The sequence below is a fragment of the Panthera tigris genome, chromosome B1 (genome assembly GCF_018350195.1).
Source record: "Panthera tigris isolate Pti1 chromosome B1, P.tigris_Pti1_mat1.1, whole genome shotgun sequence".
Classification (NCBI taxonomy): Eukaryota; Metazoa; Chordata; class Mammalia; order Carnivora; family Felidae; genus Panthera; species Panthera tigris.
In genome coordinates, this window is record NC_056663.1 from 119,356,408 (window position 1) to 119,381,591 (window position 25,184).

The 25,184-nt window shown below is 37.7% G+C and overlaps 1 protein-coding gene across 1 annotated transcript in view; it reads right to left on the minus strand.

The window, feature by feature from the left end:
• The window catches only part of BANK1 (B cell scaffold protein with ankyrin repeats 1), a 310,669-nt gene that overhangs the window by 12,824 nt on the left and 272,661 nt on the right, over positions 1-25,184 (minus strand). The window contains exons 11-12 of the mRNA XM_042984124.1: positions 12,435-12,500; positions 337-512 (exon numbers count right to left, since the gene is read on the minus strand). Of these exons, the coding sequence (XP_042840058.1) occupies positions 337-512; positions 12,435-12,500 (242 nt within the window). The remainder of the gene's footprint in view (positions 1-336; positions 513-12,434; positions 12,501-25,184) is intronic.

Consider the following 25,184-nt stretch of genomic DNA (forward strand, 5'->3'; position numbering starts at 1 on the left):
ACATGTTAATGTAAAGATGCTTCACCTTAATATCAGCAATGAGATTCATAAAATATTCACTATACTAAGAATAGCCTAATAAGGTGATTAGGTGTTAGCTCTGATATAATGGGTCCCAGCATTGAGTTCACCAATGGTTTGTAAACATGAAATCTGGAAACATGAAATCTGGATGTTTGCAGCCATTTAATTGGTAGTTTGAAAACATTTTTTTTTTTCGTGGGTAGTTAAAATCAAACAAATAGTTACCTGTGTTTCTTGTAAAAAGACTATGCATTTACAGACAGGCGCTGCCCGTGAGGTGAATGTTCCAGAAAGGACTGGGGTCATTATTACCTGCTGAATCATTTCCAGTTCAGTCTTTCCCATCTGCCAATGTTTAAATTTCTCTAGGGCTTCATCCACAGATAGTTTCCCATTCTTGACTTTCTCTTGAAGAAGGATGAGCTCTTCCTGCCCAGCAGCAAGGCAGTTCACAGTGGAAAAGGCCTGACTCTCCAGCCGAGCTCTGTCTACAATATGAGGGGAAGATGTTTTAACAAGAAGACTATATATGTCAATTGGGGGGAAAAACACTCTAAAAACAGATCAGTTGAGTTTCTTATTCCTGCCAGTCTACAAGCAGTCACTGAATAAATCAGTACAAAATTTTTAATGCATTTCGAAGGATTGTCGTGTCTGTCACCTAGGGTTATGGTAAAAAGAATGCGTGTCATCACTAAGAAACAGAAAAAGGGACAGGTAGATAAAGAACAGTAGCAAAGTTCTGCATTTTACTAGCTGTGGGAAGTACCAATTTCACTTTCTTTTTGTGAGGATTATTTTTTTAAGGTTATTTATTTATTTTGAGAAAGAGAGAGAGTGGGGGAGGGGAAGACAGAGAAAGGGAGGGAAAGAGAGAATCCCAATCAGGCTCTGTGCTGTCAGCACAGAGCCTGACATGGGGCTTGAACTCACAAACAGTGAGATCATGACCTGAGCTGGAATCAGGAGTCAGATGCTTAACTGACTGAGCTGCCCAGACACCCTAGTGAGGATTATTTTTAATAATGTGCACAAAGTTCTTAGCATAGTGCCTGTCAAATGGTAAGCTAAATAAATATTAGCATTATTATCAATAATAAATATTTGTGGAATAAATGTGGAATAAACATAATCTCTAGCTTTTGGAAAAGAGATCTCAACCAACATCCAAGTGTTATAAAGTTTTAGGAGCATTTGCAACTTTATTCCTGAAAGATTTAAAATAGGCAATTGCCGCTCATTTTGTAATAAACTGCTTTCTTTCCAAAAGAGTTTATTTTGCTCAGAACAATCAGAACATTGGGTGGTCCAACTTTCCATGTGTGGCTGCTAATGCCACACCATACATCAGCCTGAACCACAGACCATGGGTGAAGTCAGTGCTTTATTTGTCCCACATGATGTTTAAGGACATAAGAGAAGCTACATGCCTTTAAGGATGCTATGTGCTCTCCAGACTATCCCAATCCTTATCCCTCTTTATGGTCACTGGATGGCATCACACTTGTGTTATCTGCATGTCTGGAGAACTTAGTTGAGCTTGTACCTTATTATTTATACATTTCTAATAAGTCCGACCTATTTCGTGTATTGTCTCAAGAAGGACCGGGTAACTCCTTAGCAGTCTATGTCTCATGCACTATCAAATCGAAATATGTTCACAGAGTCTAGGAGAGAATAGACAATCTAGCTGTGTACTGGTGAACTGTCCCTGAAGAATCACTCATTCCCCGGAGCCCATCTTCAAGAAAGAAATAGGCTAGCTAGACTGTCACTAGACCAGACAGACAAGGACTTAGAAATGGAAGGGCATTCAAATCCTATAGTACTAAGGATCTGGTGATAGTGTTTGGATTGGTTAGTCTGGAAAACAGACTTTTCAAGTACTTGAGAGCAGGTTTTAAGTATTTCAAGGGGACTTGAACCTTGGGGTGGTCCTGGAATGACCTTTAGCAGCATCCTCAGTTTTGAGAAGGATTCTAGCAGGAAATCTTGAAATGGGGACACAGAGACTATTCCTTTCTGAAAAGATTCGCATACACATAAAACTGCTCCACGGCCAATCATTTTGATTCCTACGGGGGCTTTCTTGGCTGTCTTTTCTTTCAGAAGTCCTCTTCCCCCAGAACTAACAAGATGTCAACAGATTCTACACTCTAACTCTTTTCCTTCAGGGATGACGGAGCATGAAATCCCAGGAGAATTGGAGAAGCACAAGTCAGCCAGAGGGCTCACTGGTTCAGTAGCCAAAAGCACAGATAACAATTGAGATCTTGCTTCTTATACCATTTGCTTTTGATAGGCCTCTGCAATCCACTCCAATTCATAAGGTACAGTTTTGCAAACGAATTCTATGTGCCATTCCTGCCAGAGTACGGACGTTTAGAACCATCATTTAATAGCTAAGACATTTAACTAGCACCTCACTTCTGTCATCCCTTTGACTAATTGTGAATGCATTTTTATCTCAAGTAACCCGTGCAGCTGGATTTTCTCTTTTGTTGAAGTTATCTCAAGGAAAGTCTTCCTGGAAAACTGTACTAGCTTGTTTTGCTATATGTGCAGGTATAGCTAAATTCAGAAACTACTGAATTGTCTTAACAATATTCATTTCAGTGGTGCCTGGGTGGCTCAGTCGGTTAAGCGTCCGACTGGGGCTCAGGTCATGATCTCACGGTTTGTGTGTTCGAGCCTCACATTGGGCTCTGTGCTGACAGCTTGGAGCCTGGAGCCTGCTTCAGATTCTGTGTCTCCCTCTCTCCTCTCTCTCTGCCCCTCCCCTACTTGTGCTCTGTCTCTATCAAAAATAAATAAAAAATAAACAACAACAACAAACAATATTCATTTCAATTGCCCTTCACCTTTCAAATTTTCACTACTAAAAAATAAGTAAGATGACTTTTGGGGGGACAGAGTTCAGTCTTGTGTGGTTGTGCAGAGAGAACAAAAGAATGAAAGTTAAGAGTATCAGTTCTAGACAGATAGAACTGGAAGTGAGCTGTTTATAATTAGACCAAGTTTACATACTTCAGCTTTTACTTACTACCCGCCCCCCCCCCCATTAGCTATGACAAGTTGCAAACCAAAATGATTTAGGCACTTAAATCATCTTTCTTCCCAAGGGCAGACTAGTTAAACCAAAACGTGCAACCTGTAATTTTTAGTAGGGTGTGCAAAGTTGCTTTAATGCACTTAGATCACTGTTTTATGGGGGATGGAAGGTTTTTTCTTTCCTCCTCCATTTTATATTTATTATTAGTTTATCTTCAGAAAAGTTAGTATGAGGTTAATGTAATTTTTGTTGAAACGGGTTTGCCAGATTGCTAACTGTACATATTGCAGACTTTTGGTCTCTTAGTGTAAAAACTTCAAGATAAACTACAGTTTCTAGAGTTTTAGTTCCTCTTGGATCAGTTTCTTTTTACAAGATTTTCTATTTAATCAAATATCACTCATATAAACATCAAATAACACTGTTATGATGAGTGTACGAATCTTCAGATTAGGTAAGAGAGTAAATTGAGCTTTTCATTAAAATTATTTCTATTACTGAGTGACTGGCTAGAAGAACATTTTTTTACTGAAAATTTGAAAGGAAACAACTTGATTGCCCAACAACAAAGAATTTAAAGTATGAAATATTTACTTAACAAATACTAAGTAGTCATTAAAATAATAACAATAATTAAAAAGATCATGTGGCAATATAGAAAGTGCTTATCATATCACAATAAGTACAAAAGCAGGATATTAATTTGTATATACAGCAAGATGTTAATGATATAAATGTTTTCCATAAGATAAAGCATGGAAGGAAATTATCTTAAGATGACACAAGTTGTTCTATTGTGATGGTATCAGAGATTACTTTTTTCTGGAATTTCTGTGATTCTTAACTTCCAGCTTTCTGTGATGATACAGGATATGGTTTTTGCAGTAAGAAACTCTCTCCCATTCTGCTAATAGGTTTTCCCATGGAATACATACCATTCCAAGCCATGGCAGATACACTATACCAATGCCATACCATACTGTATCATCTTGCCATATTATTTTGTGAGTAATTGGAAAGAATCTGTCGGTAATGAAACTGAGACACCCAGCGACCAAGATTTAAATCTGAAGTTATTTTTTGTTCTACAGCTAGGGAACTGGCAAGTAAATTAACTCTGGGGCACATGGGTAAATTAGGAGAGACCTGGAGTGTTGAATTATTGGTAAGTTCCAGGCAAAGTATCTACATCTCTTGAAATTAGGGCTGCATATTGACAGAACTCCTCCCTTGACTTAACTTGAGTTTGGCTCCTCTGAGACCTCTTTCCAATGAGGCTTCACCTTTTGTACTTGCCTGTCTGTCTTCCTATTGCTCAATTTTCATAAGAATCTGCTAAGTTTGTTTAGTCAGGGTCCCCCACCCTTGATACCTGGTTACCTTCAGTATCTGATTGGGTTCCTTGACCTTCCATCGCCCCCTAGGTGATATCTGATCACCTTGCCCTGCCTTCAGCAAGAGCCCTGTTAGGCTAACTTAGCCAGTATTCTCTTACCCCTGTGTTTCCTCTTAATAATTTTCCACATACTAAAAATACTAGTTTCTGACTTTTGTTACAAAGACTACATATACATATGTGTGTATATCTATCTATCTATCTATATCTGTATATATACACATATATCTATACACACACATGCAATATTAAGTGATTTGGAAAGTACATATTTTCCTTTAAAATAAATTTCAGAGATATAATTTATCTTATATATTTTTGGTTACTAAGTCATGAAGGAAAGGACATGATTTTAGTTTTGTATTTTCTTCTAGTTCCTAGACCATTTTATATTATTTGAGCATCAAATTCAGGTTATGATTTGTTGCATTACATATTTTTTATCACCAGCATTTTACATTCACATTTTAAAAGTATATTTACAGGAATTATTTACATTTTTATTTATTTTTGAGAGATAGAGAGAGAGAGAGAGAGAGAGAGAGAGAGCACGTGTGTGAGAGAGAGTGGGGATGGAGCAGAGAGTGAGGGAAACAGAGGATCCCAAGCAGTTCTGCGCTGAAAGCAGAGAGCCTGATGAGGGCCTCGAACTCATGAACAGTGAGATCATGACCTGAGCCGAAGTCAGATGCTCACCTGACTGAGCCACCCAGGCAACCCTACAATAATTATTTAAATGCAATTCCATGTTTTATTGAATTCATTATTCACCACAAATTCTTTAATACCATAAGTTCTCTTTAAGCTTTTTATTTTGCTTAGTCTCTTATTTATTCATAATATATTTCGGGTAATACTTTCAGGACATAGAAATTCTAATTTTTCTAAAACCTTGGTTATCCAAAAGCTGCATTTGTTTTCTCCTTACAGGCATGAAATACCACACTAAAGATAAACTTCTTAAGCTGCAATATTTTCCTAATAAACTGTGTAATCCGTTATCTCATATTTTTGTTACACAGATTCTCTGTTTTTTAAAACTGATTTTGATTTAAAAAAGTTTTTTTTAATGTTTATATTTATTTTTGAGACAGAGAGAGACAGAGCATGAGTGGGGGGAGTGGCAGAGAGAGAGGGAGACACAGAATCCTAAGCAGGCTCCAGGCTCTGAGCTGTCAGCACAAAGTCTGATGCTGGGCCCAAACTGGTCAACCATGAGATCATGACCTGGGCCGAAGTTGGACGCTCAACTGACTGAGCCACCCAGGCGCCCCTGATTTTGATTCTTTTTAAATAGAAAATCTAAGTTAACATATCTTCTCAATACTTTAGGATTGTTTCTTCATCTTTATAATTAAAAAGATTTGCAAGGGTGCTTTTAAATTTCCTTATTGTTTTCTGGGTCACAGTTAACCTATACTGAGCCCCACATCCTTGTTCTATAAAGCTTTGTTTAGCTATGCCATTGACTGCATTCTGTATTCTATTTAAAACAAACAAATCTATTATACGTGAGTTGGATCTCTCTTCTCCATTTCTTCTGATTGTTTCTAGTCTATCTATGTATTGAGAACAAACCCTTCTCCAATTATGTTCTCAACTTCAATAACTTGAAGTTATTGAATAACTTGGATTTTTATCCACCATCAGGTCTTTTTGTTGTGACCAATGTGGATTTTAACTTGCTGCTGAAATTTTAGCTTCTAAGCTTATTTTATTTTTACCATACTTCCTTTTGTTACTAGATCCCTTTTCTGCATGTCATATATTTCATATCATCCTGCCCTCTCACCTAAAATGTCTTTCATATATTTTGCTTTCGTCTTAGCCTGGCCTTCATCCCAAACTTTCTACTGCTGTTTCTTCTCTATATTTTCAATTTGTGTGTGAGTTCACACTTTTCTGAAAAATTCTTTATTGATAGGTGTCAGGTACTGAACCTGAAAGTTGAATAGTTTAGCTTAAATTTAATAAATGAAAATTCAAAATAATCCATACTTCTTTACAGTTACTACCTTAAAGCAATTTTATACACAGTTAAAATATTTGTAAAAACTTCAGATTAAAAGAATTACAAATTGTGAGTTGAAATGTTCTGTGTGTGTGTGTGTGTGTGTGTGTGTGTGTATTTCCCATTATCTACGTTTTGATGGCATGGTGCTTTGTGAGAAGATATATGACAATCTTACTAATGAAACAAATCACTTACAGAAGTATAATTATCCTGAGTCTTCCATGAATAAATTACCTTGCCTTTTCCTTGGAGTGGTTTTTGAAGTTCTCATATTATTTGTTCTCTTCCTCAGTCCTTCTTGAAAGAGAACATATCTATAGAATCATGTTCACCAGGAGATTTAGTGTTTATTTATCCTTTGCTTCTATTCCTTGTGTTCACTCAGATTTTGTTCTCTGCTCTAGGTTGCAGAGGACATTGGTCACTGCAGTTCACAACTCAGGATCCCAGGGTTTAGCGCATTTGTTAGGGCAGCTTTGTCACACACAGGTGAAACATAATTCCTTGGCGCTGTGTACTGATAGGTCTGTAAGCAACTAACTCCCGGCATCAATTACTATAAGAATTCTTCTTGCCCATGCGATCCTTCCACCACAGAGCTTTATTTGGTGGTCTCAGGATGCAAAGTATAACATTAAATCCCTCCTCCTCACTTTTTACTGTGGGCTATTGACACATCACCAAAAGCAGGCAAGAACTCAGTTATTACACAAGTTTTTCCAGGTCTGACTTCAACAACAACAACAACAAAATTTTTATGAAAATGTAAATGTATTATACTCAAAAAGATAACTGAGGCCATTATTCTTTTATGGAGTACAAATGACCACATTTTGATAATCCTCTGTCTTTCCTTTTTAATATATCCAATGCTAGCAAAAACAGCCTGGTGAAAATTCCTCAGAGACCAGCATTCTCGTTTCCCCCATGTTAAGGGCAATATCACCATTTCTCCAGGTCTCCTACTTACAGAAAGTTTGGGTATTTCACACTTATCAGACTGTTTCAGCACTGGGCATTTGGAGAACACAAACAAGATGTGTTCCCTGACTATATCTTTCCCATGAGCATTCACACTCCCTGAAAAGGCCAGCCAATAATGACTTTTCAGTCTGTATTGAAGAATCAGTGGGCAGACAGAGACTATACCAGGGGATAGGCAGATAGTTACTGAGCAGAGAAGATTTAGTGCCTGAGTATTAAACACATGTGAATAGTTTTCATTATGAAAAATAAATATGCTTTCCTTCATGTTTTTATTGACATGATTCTCTTGATATACCTTTTATTTTTTCACTTTTTATAGAATTATGAGTCTACAGGGATGTGTCTCAAATATAAGAAAACATGGAAAGCATGATAATAAATGGTAACAGCAAAAGTCGTCTTGTAGCAAATGATACAGGAATATACTAGGGAGTGGTTGGAGTTTTTACCTGAAATTTGAATTTAAGCATGGTTTAAACATGGCAAAAATTAAAATTATATTGTGCAGATGATTTCTGAAATATAACACACTTAGTGGCCAAATCTGACCACAATGTGGCCTTCAGAAAAGTTTCTTTTGGTTATATTTTCTCTTTGGCATGTTGGTTTTAAGATTGTTGCTCATTACTATTCTTATGTGTTCCATTTTTAGCCATGTCTAAGGTAGGACTTAGGCAACCAAATTTTAGAAGCTCCACAAATGATTCTTAGGCTCATCAAGGGTTGGGAGTCACTGAAAATAGGCAGGTAGTTAGCATGGACATGTTCCCCCTACCTCCCATCTGACCCCATCTTCCAAAGAAATGGTTTGCCTTCCCAGAGTGACAGCAATAGCACACTCTTGATGAGATTCATTATTTAACTGTGTGACTGAGGAGATCTGTGTATGTGACCCACAGTCATAGGAAGGCAGTTCAGAATGTTAGGAGTGCTAAACCTCATTAGCTGCTACGTATCATATTTGAGGTAAGACTACACTAACGATATGCTGATGATTCTGGTGAGGATAGAAAAGGCCCCTTGGCATAGTCCAAGAAAAAAATATAACAGAGGGAAAAGAAAAGGTGTAACAGGTCTGGGAGATGTGAGCATCCTAGACTATTATATGATTTTTAAGGCCGGGAAAATTAACCAGATATTTCCATGTCTTTGAAGAAGCAGCCCTTACATTCCTCCAGCCCTCTTTGACTTGATCGCGTTCCCTAGTGGTCTTCTAATTACTAATACTATTTCATAGAAACTTTATTCTTTGGTAGGGGCCTAATGAATCCAAGCATTCCAGTCACTGGGAAGGAAACTTCCCCTAGTATAGATTTAATAAATTGAAAGTAAGGGTTATCAATCAGTCCTCTATGAGTGTCATTAACATGACGCAGCTTTCAAAACTCTGATCAACTTCAAACCCACTGACAAAATTCAGTTCTCTGGCTTGCAATGTTTTTTTTTTTTTTAATTTTTAAAAATGTTTATTCATTTTTGAGAGAGAGAGAGAGACTGCATGAGTGGGGGAGGGGCAGAGAGAGAGGGAGACACAGAATCTGAAGCAGGCTCCAGGCTCTGAGCTGTCAGCACAGAGCTCAACGCAGGCCTCAAACCCACGAACCGTGAGATCATGACCTGAGCTGAAGTTGACCTAAGCTGAGCATAAACTAATGAGCCACCCAGGTGCCTCTCTGAATAAACCCTTGACCACTCTGAGAAGTTCAGTTTTGAGAGAGGGGGAATGTGCTAGCAGCATATTCTGTGATACCACTCTGGCATTTTTCTAATTTCAAAACCAACTCAGGAATATGGATTTTAAGACTGTATTTTGATGGAAACTTTTATCTATGATCCAAAATCCTCACCATTTTCCTTATATTTTTTCAGGATGTGAAAATTGAGTTGAAGAAATCTGTTAAGTTTCCATGGAAATGGTGCCAATTAATTTTTTCTGTTCCTCAGGAAAATTCCTTGACTTAGCAATAATGTAACTTCCCGGCAATCCCTTGGCAGTCTTGAATGTAGGGCATCTGAACACTTATAATTTCAGAGGGAAAATAGTTGGCTCTTGTAATCCCTTTTTCTTCCAGCATATAGTGAAAGAATTAAATAATTTCTTTAACCTTCCTTAGAGAACCTGTTTAGTCCCTTTAGAAAATCTTGATTCTGACAAACACTTCAAAAAAGGGCCTTTTGCTTTTTGTTTTGTTTTGTTCTGTTTGGCGAAGCAGGTACTGCTCTTCTTATTAGGCCATGAAATCCCAGGATAGTTAAAGAGTAATCACTAATTCAGTAATAAGCAGTTTTGATCACCTAGTATGTCCCATGGCCTGGATGGTCATAAATATCTGAAACGGCTTAGAGAAAAATGGTTGGACAGAGTAAACCCTTTGGGGTACTTAATTCTTTAATTTTAAAATCTTCCCAATTATTCTTAATTATCTCTTCTCCTACTAGATTCTGATTTCCCTGAAGACTGCAGTAATCAGGGAGGTTTTCCAACATTCTATGAGGTTTAATGTTCCTCTTCTCCTTGCAATAGAACAATATTCTTTTCTGTTCTGCAGAATTACTGATGTCCTCGGTTGGTGGGATCTAGGGAAACTGGTCTCAGGTGACTAATCTCAAATATTATCAATAAGTTGGATTTAAATATCTAGAGAGAAAAAATTCATCCCAAATTTGATTAAAATTTCAGCATCCTCGCCCTAAAATCATTTAAAAAAATCTAGCGATTGTTGACCTTGATGAAACCAATTAGGTAACAAGAGATGGGCAGAATTTGATCCAATAAAATATTTTATAATTAGGTTCTTGTTTCCTTTCACTGTCCCCTTTTTTTTCTGGTACAGAAGAGACTAGTTTTCTGTTCATACAATAGAAGAATGATTGGTCTCTTTTAGGCTTCATGGACACTACAGCTTTTCCTTAGGCTGCTCTCTAGGGGAAAGCTAGAGGACAACCGGTAAGAGCAAGAATTCCAAGGATCTTTTATTATTTTTGCTATTTGTCAGCTTCCTTCATCTCTGGTGGCCTTCTTCACGTTTCCCCCTTCATTCCAACAGCGTTTAATTAAAACATGAAAATTGGATAATTTATTTAAAAATGCTTCAGGGAAATATTCTCCTAAAGAGCTCAAAGCACCCTTTCTCTTTCCCAAATGCTGTGAGGTATGTGGGGGAGTCCTGATAGGAATAATCTCTACTTTGTTAATCCCGCAGGAACTGTTTGATTCTCCTTGTACAATGATCTCATATGGAGTTCTGCACTTATTTCTTGAGACAGGTATAAAGGTCCAGTGGAAGGATAATGGTAACCTTAAAAAGAATAATCTTTTCCCACATATTAGTGAATCACTAGAAATGGAAAGTGTCAAATAGAGGGGTTTTTTTGGCATATAAATTTGTAAGCAGTGTATCTATGGGTTCAGGGAGGACCAGAAATTCTGCTTTATTATGTGCTGCATTCAAGCATCATGTACTTAATTGGGAGAATGATCTAAGTACAACCTTGCTGCCATTGGAAATGCCACTTGAAGTGATGGATGAAGATCTCTCATTTAAGGACACACCTTTGTTTGAAAGACAATCCATGGCTGTCTTAGAAGCAAGTCCACTGAGGTTGTGTATTTTTTTTTTAATGTTTATTTGGTTTTGAGACATGGGGGAGAGGGGGCAGAGACAGAGGGAGCCAGAGGATCTGAAATGGGCTCTGTGCTGACAGCCCAGCGCCCAATGCGGAGCCTGAACTCATGAGCCACGAGATCATGACCTGAGCAGAGGTAACAACACACTTAACTGACTGAGCCACCCAGACACTCCAAGGTGGTGTATTTAACAGCTTGGTGGTGTTAGAAGTTGGTGCAGTCAGTGCCTAGCCATCTCTATCATGGCACAAAAGGAAACTGGCTAGGGGGGTGTTTAGTGGCTGCTGTGAGATAACCTCTTGATTTTATTTTAATGTCTCTCTCAATAATTCACTGGTAGCAATTTCAAGGCAATGCTGTTAGGACTGAAGTTATTTTCGGATATTTATGACCATCCAGTCCATGGGACATACTAGCTGATCAAAACTGCTTATTACTGAATTAGTGATTAGTCTTTAACTATCCTGGGATTTCATGGTATAATAAGAAAATATCTGAAAAGGTTTAGAGAAAAATGGTTGGACAGAGGTTAAAAGCATCAGCACGTGCTCACTGGTGATCAGAGCCAGCCCCCTACATCCGTCACCTTTTACATTTCTCACTTTTGAACTTTAACCAAGCCCTTATTATCGGGGGGCGGGGGGGAGGATCACAATAAATAACCCACTAGAGTTTCTCTTTTCAATAGGAACCACGGATGTCAGGGTAAACCGGAGGCAGCTGCCTCTTTGTAGAGCAAGAGGAAAATTTTTCCACTGTGTGTGATGTCTCTATACCTTCAGTATTCAGCTCTTTTCTGCATGACAAGTAAGTGTTCTCCAAAATGCTGGATCAAGTGCTGAAGGCAAGAGAATAGTGAGAAAAGGGCACGGTCTTTGAATGGAGTTCAGTGCAGAGTACAGACATCCCACGCTGGTTCCCTTCATTGCGGAATCAATCATCTGTCCGCCACTGCCCCCAATTTACGTTCCAGAGGCTACTCTCTCTAAAGGCCTATAAAAGCATGGTCTCCATGCATGTTAGAGGATTTGTCTTCCTTGACCTTCCTAGAGCCCTGCTAACAACATCATCAACATCGCCACAAACATTCTCACAAGGCTGTTTCTTGCCTTTATAAATTGCAATAATTTTCTTGTATTAATCTTATTATGGCAAAATTATATTTGGGCAAGACACTAATTTAAGAGTAAAACTCATCAGGCACACAGTTATTATTACTATTGTTTGTTTTACAATTATTTACTTCTATCCTCGGAGACTTTATTCAATATTCATAAGGCTTCTTTAGATCTTACTTAGAGATTATTAAATAAACTGAAGCTCATGTGAATACCTTGTCTCTTAGGACCGTGGAACCTGTCGCCATCAGATTGTCTTCTGGCTGTCTTTTGTTGAAACACTGTAAAAAAAAAAAAATAGCGCATAATATTTATAGAACACAAACATAAAAAAGAACAGAGCGTGGAATTCTCCAGGAAACCAGAACACGATACATCATTTTCCTTAGCAGCAATTCTTGGATTGTATTATTTTGAGTAGGAGGATTATTAAATTTACAATTTTCTCATTTGTGCAGCTTATCAGTCACTTCAGAAAGCATTTTCTTTAGGCAGAATAGTGCAATGCTGATGGAACACCTCGTTAAACTACTTAAATCAAGACATGATTCCATTTTGATATCAGGCAAAGATAAAAGGTGCGGTGTGCTAAAAATGATAAATGTTAAAATCACATGAGAAATCCCATTTGCACAGAAATTACTCATGCTGACTTTTGGTGATAAGCAAGGATAATGACTGTTTCTTCTTAAACAGATGAAAAGACTGCTGTATCTCACAGATGTAATAATAAAAAAAGACACTTTATTCTTGCATCACCTAGCTAGACCTCAGATATTAAAGCGGCTTATTCGAATTACTTCATTATCTGAAAAGTGCTTTGTTCTCGTTTATTATTTCTCACACGAAATTCCGTGAGACAAGTCAGCATTACTCACCTCATTTTGCAGAGAAAGATAAAATTGATTGTTTAATATTTATTGAGCACCCACAAAGTTCCGCATAACTCTGGCATTTGTTAGTGAAAAAGCCTATACCCTTTACAACTTGACTTTAGAAAATTGAACATCCCAGGGTTCGTTCCATTTATTTTTTATGGGGACTCTGAATTACAGGGTCTGGGAACTGCAAGAGGACTTGGAAATTTACACCAACCTCATATGTTTAAAGATGAGGGAAGGGGAAGTTTTACTAACTCGTAAAAGGGCTAAGTAATTTTACAATAATCCCAGAACTGTTGTTAGTAGAAATGTGATTTAGAGCCTCAAGCCTTTAACTGCAATCTATTGCTTGGTTCTCCATAGCACTGCTGTCTCTTCTCTTCCATAACTATTTCCCTTTAAAGATAAAGAAGGAGCTGGAGGGAGGGGATTCAAAGGAACCTTTGAGCATTTCCAGCACACTGTGTCTCATTCTTATTAGCAGCTCATCAGGATTTCCTGGGACAATGGAGCGGAGGCAAGTGACAGTGGGAGTGGTCCAGCTGGACAGTGCTTGACCACTCTGGTTGGAAGATGCATCCCAGGAGTTGTTTTATATCCTTATCTTTTTTTTAAAACTTTTTAATGTTTATTTTTGAGAGAGAGACACACACAGAGTGCGAGTGGGGGTGGGGCACAGAGAGAGAGGGAGACACAGAATCTGAAGCAGGTTCCAGGCTCTGAGCTGTCAGCACAGAGCTGGATGCAGGGCTCGAACCCATGAACCGTGAGATCATGACATAAGCGGAAGTTGGTGCTTAACCAACTGAGCCACCCAGGTGCCCCAGTTTTAAAATTCTTTAAGCCAATCTATTCTCAAGGTCAAGGTGTGCATTTAATCCACACCAAAATTCATACCACACCAAAAAGCATTTTTTAAGCATATATCGTTTGCCAGCTATTGTCAAGAGAAAGACTATTCGGCTCTACTATCCTCTTTCAGAGAGGAAAAGCAAATATATTTTCAAAGCATGATGTGTTTAAGAAAAATTATACACATATAATAACATTTCTGGTTGAAAACCAATTTTCTGCCTTGTTAGGATTTGGAAAACATGCTAAGTATAACTTAATGGCAAGTTCTGGGTTTGTGGTTTATATTTTTCCTTAAATATAATGATGGATATATGGTGTGTGAATATATTTTAGGATATTAGAAAAATTTTTACAAGTGATGCTTGATTTTTTTCCCATTGGCTAGTTCTAAAAAGTCTTGCAAAAATGAAACACTTTTGAAATTTTAATAACAGGCAGAGTCTTTGTGATTTTTTTAGCCAATATTGTGAAGATAATAACTAAAACTGTCTAAGACAAAGGAGCTGTAGTATGGCATCATTAATATGGAAAATAATCTGAATCCAAGGATAGATTCAGACAACAAATTCTCCAAATAAAAAGTACATTAATTGATCAGTTTTAACAATTCTGCTGAATTTTAGAGCTACAGAGAACTCGGAAATGGAATTCGTTTTCCCAGAGTTTTGGCATTAATTGTTACATCCTCTATGTTGCTCTGCTGACAACAGATGCCTGGCGTTTGTGAACTATCGTAAACGTTACGCTCTCTCTGAGTTTCTAGTCTAAGAATTATAAACAGCATATTTATTTATTGTTGAGATTTCACCAGGGCTTACAGTTGGGAGAGCCAGGGATCTGAGGGAAGATTGGAAGGGGAGTAGGGTGTCTGAGCAGGATGGTTATCAAAGTGCTGATAACAGAACTTTTTAAAAGCAGGGTGTATGTCACACCCCACAGTACAAAGGCCCTTTCTACCTGGATAATCTCCTTTGCAATTCCCTTTTAAGTCACCTCCAGCTGCACCCATTTCAACTGGTCCCTTCCTACCACCTACAGACAAGCCTCAGTTCCTTACAGAGACTCACTTAGCAATTAGCACTTTGCCAAACACACCATATTCTCATTGCTGTGGAAGATAGGAGGTGTTTTTGAATATGAGGTCATCTTGGAAAAAGGCCTACATTAACTCGTTTCTTGAAGAAAGAGCTAGTCCATCAAAACGATCACTGACTCAAACATGCATCACAAGGAAATATACTCTGTTAGTTTAAGGACAAGAATTCGTGAATCTTTCTTTTTTTACAGTTAATATTAGCTAAAACATTCTAAATTTACCAGTAAAGCCTTTGTTCTAAAAAGCTTTACACGTTTTTTGTTTACCATGTTCACTCACGCAAACCTTTATTTATCAGAGGTAAATACACAATCCATGGTATCGTGAGAATTGAACATCGGGTCATGGGTCACTCAGCGTTCTATACGAAAGTACATATTTTTGTACAAGATTTGTGGTGAATAACACGAGAGTCTGTTGTAAATATACAGAAATTGAAAAACAAAAAACAAAAACAACATCCTGTATGCCAGAATGTTAACCAATTTGACACAGTGAAAGGGGCATAGTTTTGTCTTAATGATAATAATATGTGTGACATGGGGAAATGGCTTTCTCCTCCTGAGGCCTTATTTCATTGCTGATAAAGGCAGAGTTCAGACAGATGATCTCTGATGTCTCACTCAACTCTGACATTCTAAGATGCTACCAATTCTTATTTCCCAAATCATTCTAGGCCCATTCGTCCTGAATAAATTCTTAAGTATGAATTTAAATAGGAGGCTCTGTTTTGAGGAAGAGATTATGTGTCTCAAGGGCTTAGAGTAATAGAAAAACTAGACAGTTAAATCACAGACCAAGGCTATTTTTTAAATAATATATGGAGGTGATCCTGTCCTTATGTGTTTGAATTCTTAGAGGGTACATTTTTTTTTTTTTTACCACATTTTACTGCATCAATGTTCAAAAAATGCTATTAAGGCAATTATGACATACATCAACTTTGATGACTCTACCCCAGTGAAATCTTATTTTTCTTTCCTACCTAAAATTGGAACTTGAGAAGAAAGGAAAATGACTACATTATTAGTAGTTGTCACCACCTTTAAACATTAAAAAAAGTTCACAGAGGAAGAAAAACAATTTTTGAGGTTCAAAATAATCTCAAACAATGCAAATGTCCCAAATACCACCTCCATTTATTTTAAATATTGGAAGAACAACTTCTATAAAATTTTCTCGAGAATAGAAATGACACTAAATGGAGAAAATTAGCATAGTATTAAATATTCAAAACATTAAGCAAAGTAGAACTATCAGAACAGAGGAGGAGGAGAAGGTGAAACATAACGAATTCATTGGCGCTATTTGTCTTCCCAGGTTGCTTCTGTAAGAACATTCTTCATGTCAACTTCATTTGTGGCCTGTTTCAAACAAAGGGACCCTTCCAAAGCCACTCTCCTAAAACATCTGACAAAACTTACTTGGAATTACTTTGTAAGTGGCTAAGGTAATGCAAAGTCTGTGCAATAACCAAACGCGTCCATAAAGATGTGACTTACGAACAACAAACCCCTTGATATTCCATGCCTGTTAGTGCAACATAAAATGTTTAGAGCTATCACTGAAGATTATTCCTGAAACTAGAGACTTGCTATAAAAAATATGCAGACTTGTATTGTGCTCTGGGTTCTCAGGGAATGTCACCGCACAGGTAGCAGCAGTGTGTTTATTATTCATTCAACAAAGTTTCAATAGGTTGCTACTGTGTAATCAACTACAGTGCTAGGTCCTAAAGATGCAAAGGCAAATAAGATCCAGTCATAGTCTCTATACTGTCCTCCATTTTGATGTATTCATTTAAGCAAAGGTCAAAGGTGTCATTAGTACCTACTGAGGAGAGGGGATAGAAATGAGAATCAAGGAGGTCAGTGAGGGTGGTCATTTGACCCCCTTAGCCTTACTCTTCCCACCTTGTTACCTCAACTTTACACCCTGGGAAAGTTAATCACAAAAAGGTAGAATGACTATAAACAACCCCCTTGTCTAACCAGCAAAAACAAGTTAGCAGAACGTTCTAATCCAATAAGTAGTAACGTTGGCTAATCAAACTGAAGCTCAGAGGAGAGATATAGCTTCTTTGCAAATTGACCAAGATGGATTGAGCACTCCAATTGGCTTAAAACCACCATTTCATTCAGCTAGCAATAGCTACAGGTTATTAATTTGAACAAATTTATCAAACACAGGTCACTACATTTGACTAGACACATTAGGGTGGGAATGGCTACAGAGAGTCACATCAGCCACATACTATGAAGGTCTTCCACACAAAAGCAATTTATGGCCTGGGAGATGTATATAGTCAGGAGTCGCGACCTGTTTTAAAAGGAGAATCTACAAATGGTCAACCAGCACACAGGAGGTCACTGAGGTCAACCAGCACACAGGAGGCTTACTTCTGAGATTGGTAGAGAAGGAAAGTTGGAAATCACATAACTATCAGATGGAAGATGGCATAAATATTCTAATTCAATGGCAATATCAATTTTCTCCTAAGGAGAAAGCATGAATTGTCTTTCCAATTTGTAATGGAAACTAAGTCTAATAGGCATGTTCCCATAAAAATCTTCTCCCAAACTAGGAAATATTACTATAAATTATTTTTTTTCTATTTCTAAGGAATTTAGTTTTTACTAGAGTTGAATGCAAACTGTTTTTATTTGCATATTTATTCCTTTTGATGCAAATCAGATAATTTCTATTCTAGAAATGTTTCTTATCCAGGAAGTTGAGACATTCAGAGGGAGAGAGAGCAGTTGGTTTGTGGAATTCTGTGTAATTAGAGCTTGAGGCCATTGCAATGAGTTTATTAGCAAGATCTCCAACCCACCACCGAGCAGGCAGATCCTTCTTCCTCCTGTTACCAGGCTGCTTGCATAGCACTAAGCTGGGGGTTTGTCTCCTCCCATATGATTTCATTTGGGTTCACTGCCTAATTTTTTTTTTGACCATTTGTATTCAATAATGATACAAGTGAAGACATTACTCTAGTAACATCCTTAGTAATTTTCCTTTGTTTTGCAGAGAAGTGCTGTGGGTTGTTGAGAAGCCACTGTAATACTTTAGAAATTATGAGTTCACCTTTTGGTTCAGGCTTGGTGATTGCCAGAAATAACTTCTCTGGCCTCTCTTTTTATACCTACATGAGGAAATGTTGCTATCTTAGGAGGTAACCAATAGGATCTGGTCACACTCACTTTGAACAGGCATTAAATGCTAATTCCGCTCTTAAGACTCAGATTAGAGAAATGCAGACTGAAAATTCTAAGAGGACGGGGCTGTCCCATTTGTGTAATGTGGTGTTCATTATGGATAGTTAATAAATAACTTGGAAAAGTCATGCAAGATGAGATATTGGCATATGAAACCCAAGGTAAAAAGCCAAAGGTATATCACCTGCAAAGAGCTGACCCTGTCTCACCTCTGTGTCTACAGAATACCCTTCATCACAGCGATTACCATTTTTGCATCCTACTTTGTGCTAGCTACTATACATGTGTTGTTTCAATTCCCATGAAAACTCTATGAAGGAGGTTTTAGCATTCTTTTTTTTTTTTTTCACCAAATGAAACAAGGTGATGTAACTTGCACAAAGTCACACAGCTTTTAAGTGGCTAAGTCATGATTCTACTTCCATTTCATCTAGTTTCACAATCTTCATGAATTTCATTCTACCATGCTTCTGGTCCCTCAGAGGATGCTCTTCTCAGTGTGCCAATTTTCTCATTTTTCTCCACCTACTACACATTTAGAGGGAAAAAGATGCACATACTCAAAATGCTGATGAAAAATATTGTGCATTTACGAAATCTAAAGTAAGAAAAAAAGACAATTTGTGTGGATAGCTATTCGGCATCTATGATTTTATGTTCAAACGGCCCTTCCCTGAAGTATTCCGATGTTTACTTTGTCTCAACAATGGAAACAATCCATTACATGGTTTCTCAACCTTGGCACCGTGGACATTTTGGACGGATTCTTTGTGATGGGGCCTTTCCTGTGTTCTATAAGTATTAGGTATAGTGGCATCTCTGGCCTTTACCCACTAGTCATTAGTACTGTCCCAGGGGTGACAACTGAAAATGTACCTAAACACTGCCAAATGTCTTCTGGGAAGCAAATCGCCACCAGTTACAAACTACTTTTCTAGGTCAATTAAACTTCTTACTAAAGAGATATTTAACAGAGTCTCTATAAGCATCAAAAGTTAAGGGGAAAAAGGCCAGATTTCATCCTGCTTTTGAATGAAAATCTAAGTGCTTGACAATATTTGCATTTTTTTTCACATGTAATATAAACCTTTTCATGTCAATTCACACCGTAGTTGATTACTGCCTCTTTCTCCATTCACTAACATACAGGAATTGAATTTCTGAAAAGGAGGCTGGAAGGGCGCCTCATTATTATGCCAACACTCTTAGCAGATGTTTAGCAAAGCCCTTCTTAGGTTTCATTCAATGTTTCTGTGATGTGTCACTGTGAGAAGGATGGAAAGAACAAATCAAAACACCTGGGTTACACAGGCAGGCTCGATTCCCTCTGAAGGACAGTGTGAGCACAGGTTTGAACAACTGTTCCTTTGCAGAGCTCTACCAGCACCCTATCAAGGAAAGGGGACAGGCAGAGAATCACAGGGGCATACAGGGGCACTGGGCTTACAAACAGAATGATAAATATGTCCCTCTGTCCTGAGAGTGCCTGTGATATACATATGAAGTCCTGGAGCTAAATGGCTTGAACAAGGTCACCAAGCCAGTGAGTAGGATCCAAGGCACTTGACGTAAGGCCTCCTTTAATCCACTTGACCACATTTCTTCACTAATGAGAACAGAGACCATTCTGTTCTCTCACATACACAATGAATGATATGGATTAATTTTCCTAAGAGAGTCTACAAGGTCTTTTTTTCTGTTTGCATTTCAATTACATTGTATGTGATCAATTTCAAGTACAAATGAATTGCAAGTGGAAAATTTCTGAGAGCAACTGAGTTGCACTTGACATTTTGGGGTCCCAGTAGCTGAGTAGCGCTCAAAAAGGTCATATACAACTTTGTTGCTCTGCAAAATGCCAAGGGCAACTCAGTGGCAATTGAAAATTGAAAGGGAAATTACATTCTACCCCAAATCAGCAGCATAGACTCTGAAGAAGGATCTTGGTTCTATGAACTGTGTGATGGGAAAATGGGAAATTGTCCATTGATGTTGAAAAATTTTCCCCAATAGGCAGTCGTCTCTTTGCATGATTTATATAGTTTTACTACCAATCTATATACACTATGCACAGCGTTCATTTTCTTTCCTTGATTAGTCTTAAATCAAGAATTCTGTCATTAAGGAGGACTGTGAATCCATATTAATTCCTCCATATTCTCGAAGCTTAATGAACCTGACCCTCTGCCATATTATGTGGAGAAAAAGATGGAGAGAACGCAGATCTGAGCACACAGATTTCAAAAACTTTTCATTTAAGAAAAATGAATTAGTCTTTTTGTGGTTGTTCACACAAAGTAGGTTTAGTATAACAGTCATGGAATGGAAAAAATCAGAAACATATCTCTTAATAAAATGAACCACGGGTTCGGTTTTGCATTAATAAGTTACATTTCCAGGGGCAGGAGACAGTGGTGATGGTTGAAATAGAGCTTCTCTCTGACACGTTATGCTGTGTGAAGCGGTTAGAACACTTAGTTCTAAATAGGAGAACTTCACAGCCGTAGTATTTCAAACATAGGATGGTTCAACTGTCAAGACAAATATAGTATGATTTCATTCATATGTGGAATCTAAAAAAAATGAATAAACAAACAAACAAAAAGCAGAATCAGACCTATAAACACAGAGAACAAACTGATGGTTGCCAGAGGGAGGAGGTGTGTGGGGAGGGGCAAAATGGGTGAAGGGGAGAGGGAGAGATCAGCTTCCAGTTATGGATGAATAAGTCATGGGGACGAAAGACACAGCATGGGGAATACAGTCAATGGTATTGTAATAGCACTGCATCGTGACAAATGGTGAACACAACATAATGTATAAAGAAGCTGAATCACTATGTTGTACACCTGAAACTAACATAGCCTTGAGTGTCCACTACACTAAAGCAAACAAAACAAAACAAAAAACAAACCATAAGATGTTTTAAAATGAGAAATTCTGGAATTAGTAGATTGATATATTATTCTGACCATCTTCCAGCGTGTTAATAAAGTGTCCTAATGAACCACACTGATGTGGTTTTGGTCACTTTTATCATTTATTCATCTTTGTTTTTATTCAATTAATATTCATCAATTATTCATAGTTTCTACTATGAATTCAGCACTAAGCTTGGCACCAAAGATACAAGGATGGGCAAAACCAGAAAAGATTGGTCTTTCTTCATGGATCTTATGGGTCAGAAGGAGGAAATAAATATTAACAAATAATCCAGAAATAAATAGATCAGTAAAGGAAATTTGTGGTGTCCTGTGAACAGGCATGGGGACCAGGCTGATTTGGGTCCAAATCCTACATCTTCTTCTTCCTAATTTTATTATCATGGGCAAGACACTGGAACTCACCAAACATCAGTTTCGTCATCTATAAAATGAGGCTATTAATGCCAACCATGTAGGATTGTCCTGTGAATTAGAAATTATCATGAAGGTTGTCTAATAATAATTGTTATAATGAGTAGACTGAGCCAATTTATCCCTTTAGAGGACAGGATAACTCTCCTCAGCCCCCCTTCTCTGTCTCTAATAGCTTTCTTACCCTCTGATTCTACCAGAATCCAGGAAGCACACACTTTTCCTATAATTTAAAGTTAGTTTATCAAAGTCATTGTCTGCCCAGAAACTGAGGAGAGACAAAGTAGAATTGCTTTTAATTATGATCTATTGAGTGTATGTCACATACCAAATATTGTGCTGGGTAATTATTGTTAATTTTATCTCCCTTAAAGATTACAACAATCTTTGAGGTAGATATTATTTTTACCCCAAACTTACAATGAGAAAATTGAATCTCAGATATATGACATTATTTGTTTAGATAATATCGGCTGAATCTCAATACTTTCTGCAAAGGTGTAATGGGGAAACTCAGTTTTCCTCCCGTGTCTTTTATGTGTGTCTTCTTTTCTTTCACACTTCTGCCACACTCAAAACACTCAACTTCATTTATGGTCACCAAACATGTGGAGTTTTTCCCCCATCAAGCAATTTATGACACCAGTTGAGTGTCCTACAATTTAACTCAATTCTGATACTATCTACCTGGTGATAGTGTCAGATCTCACAGTATGAGGGCTCAGTTCCACAAGACTGCTTCTACTCTACTTCAGATGCCAATCATTAGTAGTAGATTCCTAGGTTATCCATAGCTTCTGTCTAATTTGGCTATAAATTGGAGATCCCCATGATTCCCTCTTCAGGTTCAATTAATTTGTTAGGGTGGCTCACAGACTTCATAAAAACATTTACTTACATTTACCAATATATTAAAGGATATGATAAAGGGTACAGGTGAATAGCTAGATGAAAAAATCCATAGGGCAAAGTCTGGGAGGGTCCCAAGTGTAGGAGCTTCTGTTCCCATCAAGTAGGGATGTATCACCCTTCCTGTGTGGATTTGTTTGCCAACATGGAGTCTCTGGGAATCTCCTACTAGTAGGATTTTATGGAGACTTCCTCACATAGGCACAATTGATCAAGAAGTCCTTCGCCCTTCTCCAGAAAATGGGGGAGTGGGGCTGAAGATTCCTTGCTGCTAATCATGACTTGGTGTATTTAATGCCTAGCCCTCATCCAGGAGCCTATTCAGGGTTTCCTCTTTAGAGCAAAAAACACTCCTGCCATCCAGGAAATAACTTGAGGAAATTACAAGGTTTCAGGAGTCCTGTGCCAGGAATTGGGGGTGGACATAAACATACATATTTTCTATTATCTCACAAAAGCCAACATAATTTTACTGTATCTCTCTGGTTTATCTGCCCAGTTTCCTTGCTAGTACTTTCTTGAATTTCTGAAATAGTAAGTTGGGATTGTGCATCCTGAATTCTTCTTCCATCTCCTATTCTACACCCTTCTCTTTGGCTACGTTAACACACTCTGTATGTGCCAACATTCTGCTACTACTTCTGTGCTCTGGCAAGAATTGGGGCAAATTAATGTTCTTCTAATTGAATGGGTGGCTTTCTGGGAAATGATGGCAATTTTATTTAATAGAGCTGCCTGAGCTATGGAAAAAAAAAAAGCAAAGATGTGATGAAAGACTCTTACCCTGTGAAATGCAAAGAACATCAAGAATTAGCTGATGAGGCAATGTTTTCCTAACGTGGGAACAGAATGATCAACAATCAATAGCATAAAAGGAAGAGGCAAGCAAGTCTGTCTCAGTGAAAGAGGAAAGGAAGAAGTAATGGAAAGGAACTGTGGTGATCTCATTTACAGTTCATATTTTGCTACTGATTTGGGATATGGGGTAAAACCCATATATGCTTTTATATACTTAAGTGCAAAAAAATATGAAAACAAAAACCCCACATATTGTAACCCTGGTACCTGTCTTCATAAAACTCAAATAGAGTGAGAACAAACCACATTGTATAATTGAAGTAGAAATATTTCTTATAAAGATTGAAGGGTGTCAAACTTGCAATAGGTGAGATAAATAGTTTCAAAAATTTCTTAGAAACTCAAGATTTCTAAGATTCTTTAAAGTTTCTGTGTGTGTGGGGGGGGGTATGTGTGTGTGTATGACAAATTGTACCATTGTCTTGTAGGGAATTAATTAATACACAGAAAGATTTTATCATCTGGTACTCAATACATCTTTATGTAATTAATGAATAAATGAACCAGGAGAAAAATCATCTCAGTTCTCTTATTTAATGTGGGATAAACTAAAGGTCTAAAGCAATCATAGCTCCAAAGTCCTTCTCCAATGAACTGAGGCAATCATCCATGATGGAAGGTTTATTCTTTGGAGAAACCGAACAAAAGTAGTTCTGGCCATGGACACGAGGCACAGTGGGTCACAAGAGTTACACACTGGGCTGAACACAGGGAGGACAAGTTGAATTATGCATTCTAAATAGTGAAATTTCCCAGTTTCCGTCCCACACTTCATCTCAGAGTTCTGGCAACCAGACATATAAAGTAGGTTGGAGTTTTGGACTTTATTCTAGGAAAACTGAAAAGGATAGAAAAATAGATCTATATAAACTAACATTGTGGGGTAGGTAATTCAGTGAAAAAGTTGTTTATCTCCCCTTCTAATGCAGTCCACAAATTAATAAGTAGAGTTTCCATTTAGGTTTTTGGAGCTTCATAAAAGCACAGTTAAGATATTTGATGGATGTATCAAGCATTCCAGATAGCACAAAAAGCAAACAAAGGTAATAAAGATAATATGAAAACTACAGAACAATTAAAATCACAAAAATTTAAAAAATCAAATCAGAACAAAAGAAAAGAAAACAGTAACAAAGGTATTGAATTCCACTGCCCTCACCACTTCCAAAGAAAGAGAAAATAAATATACAAAAATAACAAATTGAGACCCGAAATGCATGTTCATACAAGGTACTGATATGTAGAGGTCATCTCTCAGACACTATGGAGTTGTGCAATACACCCAACCAAACAGAAAATGAGAATATGACAGCCAATAAAAGAATGGGAAGATAAAATGCAAAAAGTAGAACATCGCAACATGGGAGTCTCTACCTGTGGTCCTGAGAACACCCCAAGGAATGGGATATAGAAGACAATGTACCTCTTCAGAAACTTCTAGAATAAAACTAAATTCTTGTGTTGAGCTGTGTCTATTTTCTTTCTTTAAAAAAATATTTAGTGGTGGGGCGCCTGGGAGGCTCAGTCGGTTGGGCATCCGACTTCGGCTCAGGTCATGATCTCACAGCTTGTGAGTTCACAGCTCAGAGCCTGGAGCCTGCTTCAGATTCTGTGTCTCCCTCGCTCTCTGCCCCTCCCCCACTCGTGCTCTGTCTCTCTCTCCCCTTCAAAAAAAAATAAACATTAAAAAAATTTTTTTTAAATATTTATTGGGAGGTAGTTTCCCTGTCTAAGGCCTAGTAGTATTCTAGAGGTCACTATATTCGACAATCTAAGAATTTCTAATTGCACCTAC